Genomic DNA, 14,495 nt, shown 5'->3' on the forward strand with positions numbered 1-14,495 from the left:
TTTAAGGCATGTTAGATATGTGCATTTTATCCACAGTCTTCAGTGCCAGACAGTGACTTGGAAAGGCCTCTTTGGCTATCTGGGTTCCCGTCAATGAATTCTGGAAAATGGCTCACTTGCTTAATAACGTAATGCTAATGAAATACCAGAGACCTGGTAGGGACAATCACACATCTGCGAATTTAGGAGGAATGTTAAAAATCCTGGTTGTGATCTGTTCTCCACCCTCCTTCTAGCCCTATGTCAGGGTTAAAGCCCTAGGATCCATTATTGATGGGCTGAGCCGAGGTAAATATTGCAATCCAGCATGCCCGGCCTGCCATCTAGGAAACAGAGAACAGCAAAAAAAACCAAAACAAAAAACGTTATATTAGCATCAGAAAAGTGTTTTAGCAGAAGCAACCTTCGGGGAGTGCTGAAGCAGAACCAATTATCTTTAGCTTGTTAGAACAACAAGGGGAAAGAGAGAAAGGAAAAATGTTAAGAATGAGAAAACTATCAACAGAGATATAGGAAGGGAGGGAGTGGAGAAAGGAAGAGAGGGAAAGAGAGACCAAGGTCAGGAAAGTAGAGAGGGGTTCGAAAGAGAGAGAAAGAAGGGAGAGAAAATAAATGAGGGAGACAAAAAGAAAGACATTGGGAATGTATTGGGAATTATTCCTAGGGTAATGCTAGCTTTACTGAATTATTGCCCTTGGGGGTAATAATGATCTTGCTGAGACAATAATAACAGATTACAGCAGAAGACTGGATAATTGGAAATTATGAAGTTCAGCATTAATACTCTGGGATACTGTTGCTAACAATATTTTACAATTATGCTGTGTCTCCGTTTAGGGATCCGCTCTGAAATATTTACCTTCAATTGTTCAAGATGTGTCCAAAGTCTTCGACTGCCTTCTGCTCAGGTGAGAACTGAGGCTTCCCTTTGTACCACCTGCCCCTAAAGCATTCTCTTCATCTTTCACTCCTTCCCTTGTGTTTTTAAATTCTCTCTACTCTCCCCTTCTCCTTTTGATTGCTTCTTTCATTTGTCCCAATTGCTCCTCATTCTCATTCCTCTCTGTAATTCAGCCTGCTTCTCCATTTCCCTTATTGCTTCCCCTAGTTTCTTCCTTCCCCTAGTTCTTGTACTTTTCTTACTCCTGCTTCTCTCTCATATCCCACTCTCTCTCTCTCTCTCTCTTTCTCTATAACTCTTGCATCTCTATTTTCCTCCTTTCTCCTTAGCACTGCAGCTGGTTCTCTCATTGCCCAGCAAAACAATATTTCTCAAGGAATAGGCTTTGAGATTATAAATTGTATCTGATCATAAGAGGGCCACACCGACCAGATTTTGGCAGCTCCAGGTGTAATAACACAGGATCAGATTAAAGGTGAATAACTAAATGGAACGAGTGAGCCTTTAGCAAAGAGAATACAGAGTCTTAAGCCCAGGAAAAAAAATGTAAACTTGTTAAGAGCAATACACAAAACCTGAATCCTAAAACCATGGGGGCTATATTTGTGCGTGCTACCCAGCACGCATAAATGTACACCTGATTTTATAACATGCACGCACTGCCTAAAATCCGGGGTCGGTGCACCCAAGGGGGTGTACACTTGTGCACCTTGCATGCGCCAAGCCCAAGGGGAGCCCCGATGGCTTTCCCCGTTCCCTCCAAGGCCTTGGAGGGAACATTTTTTTTGCCCCCCCCACCTTTCTCTCCCTTCCCCTATCTAACCCACCCCCAGCCCTACCTAAATTCTCCCCCCCCCCCACCTACCTTATCTCGCTGAGTTACGCCTGCCTCTGGCAGGTATAACTTGTGTGCACCGGCTCGCCAACCCCCGGCACAGGCCGCTGTGCCGGAGGATTCGGCCCCGCCCCGAACCGCCCCGAACCACCGCCATGTACCGGTCATGCCCCCAGCCCCGCCCCTGGACCACACATTTTTGAAAGCCCCAGGACATACGCGCGTCCCGGGGCTTGCGCGCGCCGCTATGCAAAATAGGCTCGGCGCGCACAGGGGTAGGTTTTCGGGGGTTACGCGCGTAACCCTTTGAAAATCTACCCCATAATTTTAAAAGGTTAGACATCATTAAATCATACATTATTGTTAATTAAGAAATTATAACAACCAGTCTCTCAGCATATTACAATATAAACCAACTTTAAGCCAACCTGACCAAGACACAGGTGATGGCTTCTCAGTTGTGTAGATGAGAGGCCAAATGGAAACGAAACATCCCTTGGGATGGAATCTTACAATGCTCACCTAATCCCTGTCTACTTGGGGGTGACACTGGACAAAATACTTTCCTTCCTAGGGCATGTAGTGGAGAGGAAAGGAAACACAAAACTGCTTACCTGTAACGGATATTCTCCATGGACAGCAGAACACATCACACTCGCACAAGTGGGGCGGCATCCCCTGACGGTGCCAGGATGGCGCACGCTCTCTCTCACAACCCTCGGGAGAAATTTGTAAAGGCTGCCGAGCATGCGTATCCCCTTCCCGCGCAGCAGCTCCTCAGTTCCTTACAAGCTAAACTTCAACTTACAAGGGGGAGATGGGCGGGACTGTGTGGCTGATTTGTTCTGCTGTCCATGGAGAATGCCCCTTACAGGCAAGCAATTTTGCTTTCTCCGTGGACAAGCAAAAACGGCCACAGCAGGGGAGGCTCCCAAGCTTAGGGCTGCTTATACGAGGGAAGGAATAAATAGTTTACGCAGCCTGTGAAAGGATGGCAGCTTAGTGGAAGGTATTGCTTGAACGAGTTGTGTGCAGTACTGCTTGTCTGAAGTTACCATGTCTATGAGAATCTTCTTCCAAACAGAAATGCTTAGTAAAAATATGAACAGAGGACCATGTAGCTGCCCTGCGGATATGCTGTAATGATGCTAAACAGTGGAATGCCACAGATGGTGCAGTTGCTCCTAGCTGGTGAGCCGTTATTTTCTGCTGAAGTGGAAACCCCTGCTTTGTTGCAGCAGAAAGATTAAGATAGGCATTGGGATACCCAACTGCATAAAGTCTACTTCTCAGCCGCCTGACCTTGACGTACTTGACCAAAGGCTAAAAGTAATTGCTGAGATTTTCTGAATGGTTTTTTCCTTTCCAAATAAAAAAGCAGTGCTCTTTTGCAATTCAGAGTTTGCAACAAAGAGTGTGCTTTGGAGGCTTCTGTAAGCACAAAGAGTGTGCTTTGGGGGAAAAAACCAGTATAACTCTAGCTTCTTTTAAGTGAAATTCTGAGACTACTTTTTGTAAAAATTGTGGCTGTGTTCCAAGTACCCTATTTTTATAGCACTGTCCCATTGGTTGTCTTTCTTCCACCATGTCTCTGAGATGCCAATTAAGTCTATGTCATCATTCACTGCTATACATTCTAATTCTCCCATCTTACTTCGTAATCTTCTGGCATTAGCATACAAACATTTCAAAGTTTGTTTTTTGTTTGTATTTTCATTCTGCTTTTTAATTGATAGGATAAGTTAGAATTTTTTCGCTCAGGTGAGTTTTTAGTTACAGGCACTTGGACTATTTTTCTTATTATTGGAACCTCACTGTCGGGATGCCCTAATTCTAATGCATCATTAGTATCCTTTGAAGATACCTCTCTCCGAACCGTGCGCTGCTGAGCAACTGTCGGCTTTCCCCTTTGTTCTAGTTTAAAAGCTGCTCTATCTCCTTTTTAAAGGTTAGCACCAGCAGTCTGGTTCCACCCTGGTTAAGGTGGAGCCCATCCCTTCGGAAGAGACTCCCCCTTCCCCAGAAGGTTCCCCAGTTCCTAACAAAACTGAATCCCTCTTCCTTGCACCATTGTTTCATCCACGCATTGAGACTCCGGAGCTCTGCCTGCCTCTGGTGACCTGAGCGTGGAACAGGGAGCATTTCAGAGAATGCTACCCTGGAGGTTCTGGATTTAAGCTTTCTACCTAAGAGCCTAAATTTGGCTTCCAGAACCTCCCTCCCACATTTTCCTATGTCGTTGGTGCCCACATGTACCACAACAGCCGGCTCCTCCCCAGCACTGTCTAAAATCCTATCTAGGTGATGCATGAGGTCCGCCTCCTTCGCACCAGGTAGGCATGTTACCAGGCGATCCTCACGCCCACCAGCCACCCAGCTATCTACATTCCTAATAATTGAATCACCAACTATGACGGCCGACCTAACCCTTCCCTCCTAGGCAGTAGGCCTTGGGAGATATCCTCGGTACAAAAGGACAATGCATCACCTGGAGAGCAGATCCTTGCTACAGGATCCTTTCCTGCTACACCAAGTTGATGCTCTCCAATCATGAGACCTTCTTCCTCCAAGGCAGCACCAGGGCTGCCAGCCTGAAGTTGGGACTTGGCTACTATGTCCCTGAAGGTCTCATCTATATACCTCTCTGTCTGCCTCAGCTCCTCCAGGTCTGCCACTCTAGCCTCCAGAGATCGGACTCGTTCTCTGAGAGCCAGGAGCTCTTTTCATCGCATGCACATGTGCAACTTCTCACCGGTGGGTAAAAATTCATACATGTGACACTCGATGCAAAAGACTGGGAAGCCCCCCTCTTGCTGCTGGACTGCTGCCTTCATCTCAATTTTAATCAGTACCTAGTTAAGTTTTAGGTTGCTTTGGGAGTAGGAATGTGTCTAATTAATGTCCTTTAAATGTATTAGTGAATTCACTATATGTCTGGTAGTGGCCTACAGGGGTCTGATCAAATTCTCAATAAAGTTTTTGGTGGTGTTGTTGTTTTTTTTTTTTTGAAAGTGGCACCTGCTAACTCCAAATATCAGACCTAGTCAGCTAACTCCACTCCTCTCCAGAATGCCTACCACCCTAGGAACGCCCCCTAACCTATCAGGTTAAATTTTAGCCAGATAAACCATTATTTGGCTAGAATTTAGCGAACTAAGTAATCTAAAATAAAGGTTAAGCCATTTAGACAGATAACTTTTCAGTTCTCCATCTATGTGGCTTTTAAATATTGGCCCATTTATGTTTATTGAACTATTTTGTTGGCTGTTGGGGATTTCCACAGTATCTACAGTTACAGCCCTGTCTATCTTGTCATGCTTCTAGAAGTGCTGACATTTTCCCTCTTATGTTTAATCTAATATGTCAAGGTGATATAGAGTTCAGTCAACTCTTCAGCTTCTTCCCTGTGTTTTTGTTTTCTTTTTAGCCAACTGTTGCGTGACTTCATTGGGAACCTGCCTCCCCAGCGCCTCCTCAAACATAAACTTCAGTCCATGACTGTAATTGTCAATAGCAAACTCTTCCAGTCTGATGGTAAGTGCCTCAGTCAGCAACCCAGGAATGGGCTAATCCCAACATCTCCCACCTCACTTCCCATTCCTCTAACCCTGCTGCATTCAACCAGTTCCTGGAAGTGAATCACCGAGATTTCATATCCAGAGAAAAACATGGAGTCTGAGTACAGCAATTCCCACTTGCATCCACCTTACATGGCTCATTACCATGTTCTGCAAATCTGATTTATTGTACCCAGTCACTTTAACACTATATTATGATCAGTCTCATTTTATCCGGTTAATATAATGCTGTATTATGTGTTTATTCTCACTAGAGTCATTCAGTATGATTATGTGCCTGTTTTAAGTTTTCAAGTACCAAAGTGTGATGTAGGTGATTTTGTCCATCATAGTATTTTTTTTTTTACTTTGTTGCCATGAACACTTCTACAGTTTAGTTAATTATGATGTTTCTTCTAACTCTAGAAGATATAAATGGCACACTAATTAAATGAAGTGATATTGTGTCTATATGAATGTGATGGTTTATTCAACAGGTAACAATCAGACTTAAATTTCAATATTCAAAAGCCAAAGAAATATAGGTCAACAGATACGTTGTCATTGACCTCATGAAGAGAGCATAACTCTTGAGAGCTCATCACAGATGTATTTAGTCCAACAAAAAAGTACCACCTACAACTTCTTTTTTGATCTTTATATCTATGGATCTAAGTGGACTAGCATAGCAACCACATTACTAATCTCAAGATCAAAATGGGATAGCAAATAACCCTATATATAATTTGCTAGGGGTCTAATTCCTGTCACACTGTTAGTTACCATGATAAGACTAAGGTCATGGAATCAAAACCTGTGTACATTTGAATACACTGAACTAGATCTGAAACATCAGGAGGAACTTCCCAGAAAGGCTGATACAAGCTGGTCAACATAGGGATGTCTGGACTACCTGTACATGCAATTTCGCAGATCAAAGACTTTTTATTTATTTATTTATTTATATAAAGAACTTTATATTCCACAAATTCCCCACTTCAAAGCAGATTCCATAAAAACATACATAATAAAATCATTAAAAAGACCATTAACATAATAAAATGGAAGTTTAAACACATTGAATACAGATATAAAATAAAAAACAAAGAAATAAAACCTTACTTATCATCACACTGATTCCTCATTGAATGCTTTGTTAAAAAGCAGCATCGTCAGGGCTTTCTTAAATTGCATAGAGTCTGCCAAGGAGTGCAACTAATCAGGAAGGGTGTTCCAAAACATGGGGCCTGCCAAGGAGAAGGCACGTTCATGTGCCTCGATCAAAGAACAACACTGAAAGAAGGCATCTCATGAAGACATTCAGAAGAAGCCAATATTCAGTAGGCTGTTTAGTGGCTTCCCCATAGTGTACACTTTCAGCACTAAAAGTAGTAATCTTACTTTTCTAGCACTGGAAGCAGATACTATAGGTAGTTTATGCTTCCAGCGCTAGAAGACAGAAGCAACGCTGGATTGCTGAGAGTGGGTGAGCTGAGACCTTGCTCCCTACAGGGTTTTGTTTTTTGTATGGTGCTGAGATGAGGTCTGGAAGGATGGGGGGTGTTGGAAAGGTGGACCCTTGAGCCAAGATAAGGTTGACCCTACCACCAGGAGTGGGTCCCTGTTGGTCCTTGTCATTAGAAGGTGGTTCGGGCAAGAAGACCCAACTGGACCTTCACTTATACCAGCCCTCGTTCCCCGCAGGTTGAGCCCTTGGGTACCGGGGCCAGCAGGATTTAGGTGGGGTCTCTCAAGGCGTGGAACCAGAGGAAGGAGCTGAAGTGGCACCGAATGAGCAGGTGTCGAGGCAAATGATAGACAAGTGGAACCAGGAATGGGCCAGAGGTCAGGACGGGCAGCAAACAAGCAGAGTCAGTGAATCAGGCAGGAGGTCAGGACAGGTGGAGATCAAGCAGAGTCAGGATACCAAGCAGGAGTCAGGCAGGCAGAGATTAGCAGAGTCAGGCAGGCAAATGGGTCAGAACCAGAAGATCAATCTGAAGAGACGAGGAGCAAGGTGGGGACTAGAAACAAGGAGCAGGAACGTTGGAACCAGGAATCAGGAACAGGAAGCAAGGCAGGAACACTGGGAACGAGGCAGGTATCAGGAATGCAGACAACTTGCACTAATGAAGGAGCAGGACCCTTTGCTGAGGCAAAGTGCTGGTGGCAGAGCAGGGTATATATACTCACCCTGCCTGACTTCATCTCTGTGGGCCACAGGGAACTTTCCCGCCTCTCACCCTATAGATTTGTAGCAAAGGTGCACGCGCACACTTAGGGAGCCAGGTGCGGAGCTAGGCGTCAGCTGTGTGTGGAGGCACTGTGTGAGCAGGCCGCAGCTGTGGTGGTCTGTGTCAGCAGCAGGGAGCAGCGGTGGGGAGAGGCAGGAACAGGCCACCTGCATGGCCAGGTAAGGGGGCCCGGTCTCGGTCTCACATGGCCGGGGATCCAAACAGTAACCCCCCTTTTACGCTCCCTCTTAGAAGGTTGAGGTTTTCCCAGATGGGCGACATGGAACTGCTGGAGTAGTGCTTTGTCGAGTATATTGGAGGCAGGTTCCCAAGTATTTTCATCAGGTCCGATTCCTTCCCAGGCAATTAAGTATTCCCACCTTTTGTGATGGCGTCTTACATCCAGGATCTCTTTCACTTGGTAAATTTGTTCCTCTTCTGCCGACACGTCTGGTGGTTTGAGAGGCTTTCGCTGGGGCCAGGACAAGACCAGAGAGTTCCAGAAGGATACATGGAACGTATTGTCTATCTTCAGAGAAGAAGGCAGACTCAGATGATATGTGACAGGTCCAATTCATTTGATGATGGAGGAGAGCACCAATGTATCTGGGAGCCAGTCTCATTGAAGATACCTGGAGGTGGATGTGGCAGGTACTCAGCCACATGCGGTCCCTGGGTTTAAAGAAGGGTGCGGGACGCCGATGTCTATTGACCCCCTTCTTTGCCTCTATATCGCTCCATTTTGAGACCGCACCTTAAATACTGTGTACAATTCTGGTTGCCGCATTTCAAAAAAGATATAATTGCGATGGAGAAGGTACAGAGAAGGGCAACCAAAATGATAAAGGGGATGGAACAGCTCCCCTATGAGGAAAGGCTTAAGAGGTTAGGGCTGTTCAGCTTGGAGAAGAGACGGCTGAGGGGGGGATATGAAAGAGGTCTTTAAGATCATGAGAGGTCTTGAATGAGTAGATGTGAATCGGTTATTTACACTTTCGAATAATAGAAGGACTAGGGGCATTCTATGAAGTTAGCAAGTAGCACATTTAAGACTAATTGGAGAAAATTATTTTTCATTCAACGCACAATAAAGCTCTGGAATTTGTTACTAGAGGATGTGGTTAGTGAAGTTAGTGTAGCTGGGTTCAAAAAAGGTTTGAATAAGTTAATGGAGGAGAAGTCCATTAACGGCTATTAATCAAGTTTACTTATGGAATAGCCACCACTGCTATTAATTGCATCAGTAGCATGGGATCTTCTTAGTGTTTGGGTAATTGCCAGGTTCTTGTGGCCTGGTTTTGGCCTCTGTTGGAAACAGGATGCTGAGCTTGATGGACCCTTGGTCTGACCCAGCATGGCAATTTCTTATGTTCTTATTTTCTTATGTCAGAGATTATTCTGTGTACTGGTCCAGAGGGAGAGTAGTAGTTGTGCGGTGAGCTGAGCCATGGGAGAGGGCACCAAGAGAGGTGTGGGGAACGGCAGTGCTGGTTGTTTGCCATATACTGCCTGGAAAGGCGAAAAGCTGGTTGCAGAGTGGATGTGGGAGTTGTGCGAAAATTCTGCCCAAGGGAGTAGGGAGGCCCAGTCATCTTGTCTAGAATGTCTACTGTTCACAAAGGAGTGAAGAAAAGTATTCAAAGTTTGGATGGTTTGCTCAGCTTGTCTGTTGCCCTGAGGATGGTATGCCGAAGTGAAGTCGAGTTGGACACCAAATTTCTTACATAGTGATCGCCAGAGGTTTGCCGTGAACTGAGCTCCAAAATCGGAGGCTATGTGCTGCGGAAGCCCGTGAAGGTGAAAAATGTGCTGAGTAAAAATCTGGGCCAGTTCTGGTGCTGAAGGGAGTTTGGGGAATGCGGTGAAGTGGGCCATCTTTGAGAACCTATCGATGACTACCCAGATGACATGGTCGCCACTCGATGGGGGCAGATCTACCATGAAGTCCATCGAGAGGTGGGTCCACGGTTCCTTAGGAATGGGCAATGGTTGCAGAAGGCCCCAGGGACGTCCGGACAGAAGCTTCTGTTGGGCACAATTTGGGCAGGAATCGACATAAGCCCTAGCATCTTGGTCCATCTGCGGCCACCAGTAGTATCTCTGCAATAAGTCCAGAGTACGTGCTCTTCTCGGGTGCTCATAAGTGAGAGAATCATGAGCCTAGGCTAGAACTTTCTGTTTGAGGCGAAGAGGCACCACTGTCTTCCCAAGTGGGATGGTCTGAGTGGCGGCCAGGAGGACCTTTGCGGGATCGATGATATTCTGGGTTGTCCCTGGTGTGTCTTCCATCTCAAAGGCCCTGGACAGGGCATCAGTCCAGGCATTCTTGGAGGCTGGTCGGTAACATAGGGTAAAATTGAATCAGCTAAAGAATAGCGACCAGTGGGCCTGGCGAGGATTTAGCCATTGAGCACGGCTGAGATATTCTAAGTTCTTGTGGTCTGTAAAGACAGTAATGGGATGCTGTGTTCCCTCAAACCGTTGTCACCATTCCTTGAATGCCATCTTAATGGCAAGAAGCTCTTTGTCCCTGATGCTGTAATTTTGTTCGGCTGGCAAAAATCTTCATGAGAAGTACGAGTATGGCAGCAGGGTTTGATATGTACAAGGTTATCGGTTCCTCGGAGGTCCAATTTTGTGAACAACTTAGTCCCTTGAAGACGATCCAGTAGCTACGGGATAAGTGATAGCGGATACCAATCCCTCCTGGTTATGGTGTTTAATCCATGGTAGTCGATACAGGGCCTTAAGGATCCGTCCTTTTTAGCTACAAAGAAGAAGCCAGCACCAGCCGGTGAAGTGGAAGGACGGATGAACCCCCTGTCGAGGTTTTCTTAGATATATTTGGACATGGCTTGGGTCTCCGGCAACGACAGGGATATATTCGTCCTCATGGAGGCATGGAGTCTGGGAGGAGGTCAGTAGCGCAGTTGAATGGGCGATGCTCAGGAATTGTCTCCGCCTTTTCCTTGGAGAAGACGTCTGTGAAATTCGCGTATAGCAGTGTCAGAGCGAGTGATGTGGTAGCCAGGAGGAGCCTGGGATGAGACACACCTTGGAGGCAGGAGGTGCGGCAGTATGCTCTCCAGGAGGCCAATTGCAAGGTCTCCGAATCAATGTGGGGGGAGTGCCTCTGGAGCCATGGTAGGCCCAAGACCACCTGATGTATGGCCTTCACCAGGACGAAGAAGGAGATCTCCTCATGGAGGATCCCGGTCTGTAGCCTCACTGGGGTAGTCACATGGGTAATCCGACCAGGTAAGGGATGGAGGAAATTACCAGAGGAGGTGTTCTGGCTAAAAAAGTGAGTCCTAATTGACTGACCAAGTCCACTAGAATGAAGTTTCCTCTGGCTTCGGAGTCGGAATGGATGATAGTCACGGGAGCTGTGCATTGGGGAGCGGGATTAGTGTAGCATAGGGTCATCCCCCCACTGACGTTTAGGCTCTGGAGTTTCCCGGCCTCTTGGGACATTGTGCCAGCATGTGCCCCTTACCAGCGCAGTAAAGGCACAGCCCTAAGGTCCGCCGCCGTTGTTTCTCTTCCGGAGTAAGGCAGCTCTGGCCAAGCTATATGGGCTCCTCTCCCCGAGGCTGGCCAGGTTCGGCCGATGAGGATGAAATCAATGGTCGAGAGAAGGATGGAGCCAGTGGCACTGCCTTATGGCCGGGTTTAACCTCCCGAAGGCGCTGTTGTAGGCTGCGATCAATATGACCGGTGAAATCTGTAAAGCCCTCCAAGTCTTCATGTAATACTCAAGCAGCTAGCTCATCCTTGATCCTCGAGGACAGCCCCTCCAGGAAAATGCTGTTGAGACTATCTTTTTGCCACTGCAGCTCGGAGGCGAGTGTACAGAATTCCACTGCATATTCCGTTAGTGAGCGCAATCCTTGACAGAGATGGAGGAGGTAGAAGCGCCTATGGACTGTCGCCCTGGTTCATCGAATACTTGCTTATAAGTCCGTACAAAGCGTGGGAGGTTCTGGAGCAGGGGGTCTCCATGCTCCCACAAGGGGGAGGCCCAGGCCAGTGCCTTACCCTCCAATAGTGACAGAATGAACATGGTCTTGACCTGGTCGCTAACAAATTGGGCCGGCTGAAGAGAGAAGTGCATAAAACAGAGGTTTAGGAACCCGCGGCATAGAAAGGGAGTACAGGAAGATGAAGAGCCACTGCGGACATGGGTGGCGTCGCCGGAGCAGGAGAATGGGTGTTGGTCACCGGAGTGGCATCCAGGCGGCTTACCAGTCGTTCCACCATAGCGGCTAGCATATCTAGGCACTGCTGCTACTGCTGCAGCCTCTGGGCCAGTCCAGGGATAGCTTGTAGGCCGGTCAGGTCCGCCGGGTCCATGGCCTCAGCAACCTGTTGGAAAGTTGGACCCTTGAGCTGAGACGAGGTTGACACCACCATCAGGAGTGGGCCCCTGTTGGTCCTCATCATTCGGAAGTGGTACGGGCAAGAAGACCTAACTGAACCTTCACCAATACCAGCCCTCATTCCCCGCAGGTTGAGCCCTTGGGTATTGGGGCCAGCAGGAGTTAGGTGGGGCCTCTCAAGGCATGGAACCAGAAGAAGGAGCTGTAGCGGCGTTGGACGAGCAGGTGTCGAGGCAGGCAGCAGACAAGCGGAACCAGGAATGGGCCAGAGGTTAGGACAGGCAGCGAACAAGCAGAGTCGTTGAATCAGGAAGGAGGTCAGGACAGGTGGAGATCAAGCAGAGTTAGGATACCTAGCAGGAGTCAGGCAGGCGGAGATCAGCAGAGTCAGGCAGGCAGGTGTCAAAACCAGAAGATCAATCTGAAGAGATGAGGAGCAAGGATCGGGGGGCGGGGGGGGGGGGGGGGTATAGAGCTGCTGGCCCCATATGTTTATTTTTAGTTTCTTCGCTGACAGCGCTACTTACCCATGTACATGCCTGTTTGCTAAACTCTCATCCAGCAACATCAGGCAGTAAATACACAGAATCAACTCCCCGCATCTGGGAAGTGAGAAGCAGCTGGCACGTACACGTACGTGAAGCGGTTGGCACACTACCAGGACTGCCACATATACAAACACATACCGGAAGTGACAAGGAAGCAGCCAGGATATGCACAACACAGCTCGGCGTCAGCATTAAAAGCCCTAGTGGCAATACTTGAAACCCACACTGCTTGCATCAGAGCCAGCATACAAGGACCACACTGAGACCCTGAGTAGGCACAAAAGTGTGTGTGCATAATCCCAGAATGGCATTTGGACAGCATTTTTAAACACCAGTACAAAAGACACAAATTGAGGCCTTACACTCTCATCAGGTCAGTGCTGCTGTTACAGAATTTTTACACACACTTACACACTCACTTCCATACACACTCACTCTGTGACACACTCACTATTTCTAACATTAACTTCCACGCACACTCACCCAGTAACTCTCACTTTGTCATTCTACAATAGTCACTTGCACACACACATACACACACACACACACAGATAGTGCGGGCTATAGATTTTAAAATAAATGAAAATATGTGTCTAGTTTTAGCCGTGGTTTCTATGACCTGGCTTAGGGCAATATACAAATGTAGAAATAATAATAATTTTAATAATAATACGGTACTGTTTTTCCTTTATGTCAAATTTAAAATCATGGTTGAACTATACAAAAATGTTGCATGTAAAATGCAATATCTAGATACCATTTGGAGGCATTCAACAATGTCTAACCAAACACACAAAAAAAAAAAAAGACCTTGAAGTGTCTGAGCTTTTGCAATCATATAGTTTCTTTCTTTAGATCAGTTCTAATCGGTCCCAAAGGTTCATCTCCTACAACATTGTTTTTTGTTGGGCTAATAAAAGATATCACAGCCTACAAAGACTGCAGCCTAAAATGAAAGCTGCCAGGCTGCAGTTTGATGTTGGTAGGTAGGGTGAGGCACAGCTTATACTGGATTAAAAATGCTTTCATTTCCATGTTTCTAAGGCTCTGATTGGATTAAAATTTCCATGGCACAAAAATCAGTAGAAAACAGTGTATTCTGAAATGTAATATTTAGCTACAGTACAGTCGTTTCAAACTCATATAGTGAAAAAATGTTAATGAGTGAATGAGGACTGTGCTATGTGATGAAACTGTCTAATAACAGATAATATACCTCTAAGACCTCTTTGTAACATAACTCCCTATGGGTTTTGTTTGCCACATCTGCCTTGCTGCACATTAGAAACTAGTTGTTGTGCCCTATAGTGCATATTTTCACAGTAGCCAGTTATACAGTGTTCTGCTGCGGGTTATTCAGTTTCAGTATAAATCAAAGGTGCTTACCTGTAACAGGTGCTCTCCATAGATAGCAGTAAAATCAGTCACGCAAGTGGGTGATCTCTTCTGATAACACCAGCATGGACAAGCTCTCTCAGAGCTCAGAAAGGAAAAACCTTTCTGAGCATGCATATGACTTCCCACATACCAGCCCCAGACTTTTTCTTTAGCAGGTGGGATTGTGTGACTGATGTGTCCTTCTGTCTGTAGAGAACCCCTGTTACAGGGAAGCAACCTTGTCACGGCCTTGCTGGCTGATTTGGGGATCAGGACTGAGGAGCAGTCAGATCAGACGGGTGGTCTTCTACAGGGCTCAGCAGCAGGCAACACCAGCATAGATCTTCTGCCTGACCAGCCATCTTCCTTTGGGGTTGAGCCTTCTGGTTTTGGTGGCTGACAGGTCTTCTGGAGGGCAGTGCACTGGGTCAGGAACAAGATATCACAGGAACAAGAATGCACCAGCAAGCCAGGGAGGACAAGGAATGAACAAAGACAGGGCAAGCCTGAAAGACTGCAGGGCAAGGAGTACATGTTAGGATTTTGCATGCTCCTTGCTTTGCCTTGCAGCCTTTGAGCTTTCTTGTTCCTTGCCTTGCCTTGTGGCCTACAGGCCTTCTTGTTCCTTGTCTTGTGGCCTACTGAGGACTTGCCTTGCCTTGTC

General features: G+C 46.6%; 1 protein-coding gene across 1 annotated transcript in view; it reads left to right on the plus strand.

Annotated features, from left to right (window-relative positions):
• Positions 1-14,495, plus strand: part of LOC115087992 (dedicator of cytokinesis protein 2-like) — a 1,829,205-nt gene that overhangs the window by 507,456 nt on the left and 1,307,254 nt on the right. Inside the window, exons 24-25 of the mRNA XM_029595813.1 lie at positions 838-908; positions 5,164-5,270. Coding sequence (XP_029451673.1) covers positions 838-908; positions 5,164-5,270 — 178 coding nt within the window. The remainder of the gene's footprint in view (positions 1-837; positions 909-5,163; positions 5,271-14,495) is intronic.

The sequence above is a fragment of the Rhinatrema bivittatum genome, chromosome 1 (assembly GCF_901001135.1).
Source record: "Rhinatrema bivittatum chromosome 1, aRhiBiv1.1, whole genome shotgun sequence".
Lineage (NCBI taxonomy): Eukaryota > Metazoa > Chordata > Amphibia > Gymnophiona > Rhinatrematidae > Rhinatrema > Rhinatrema bivittatum.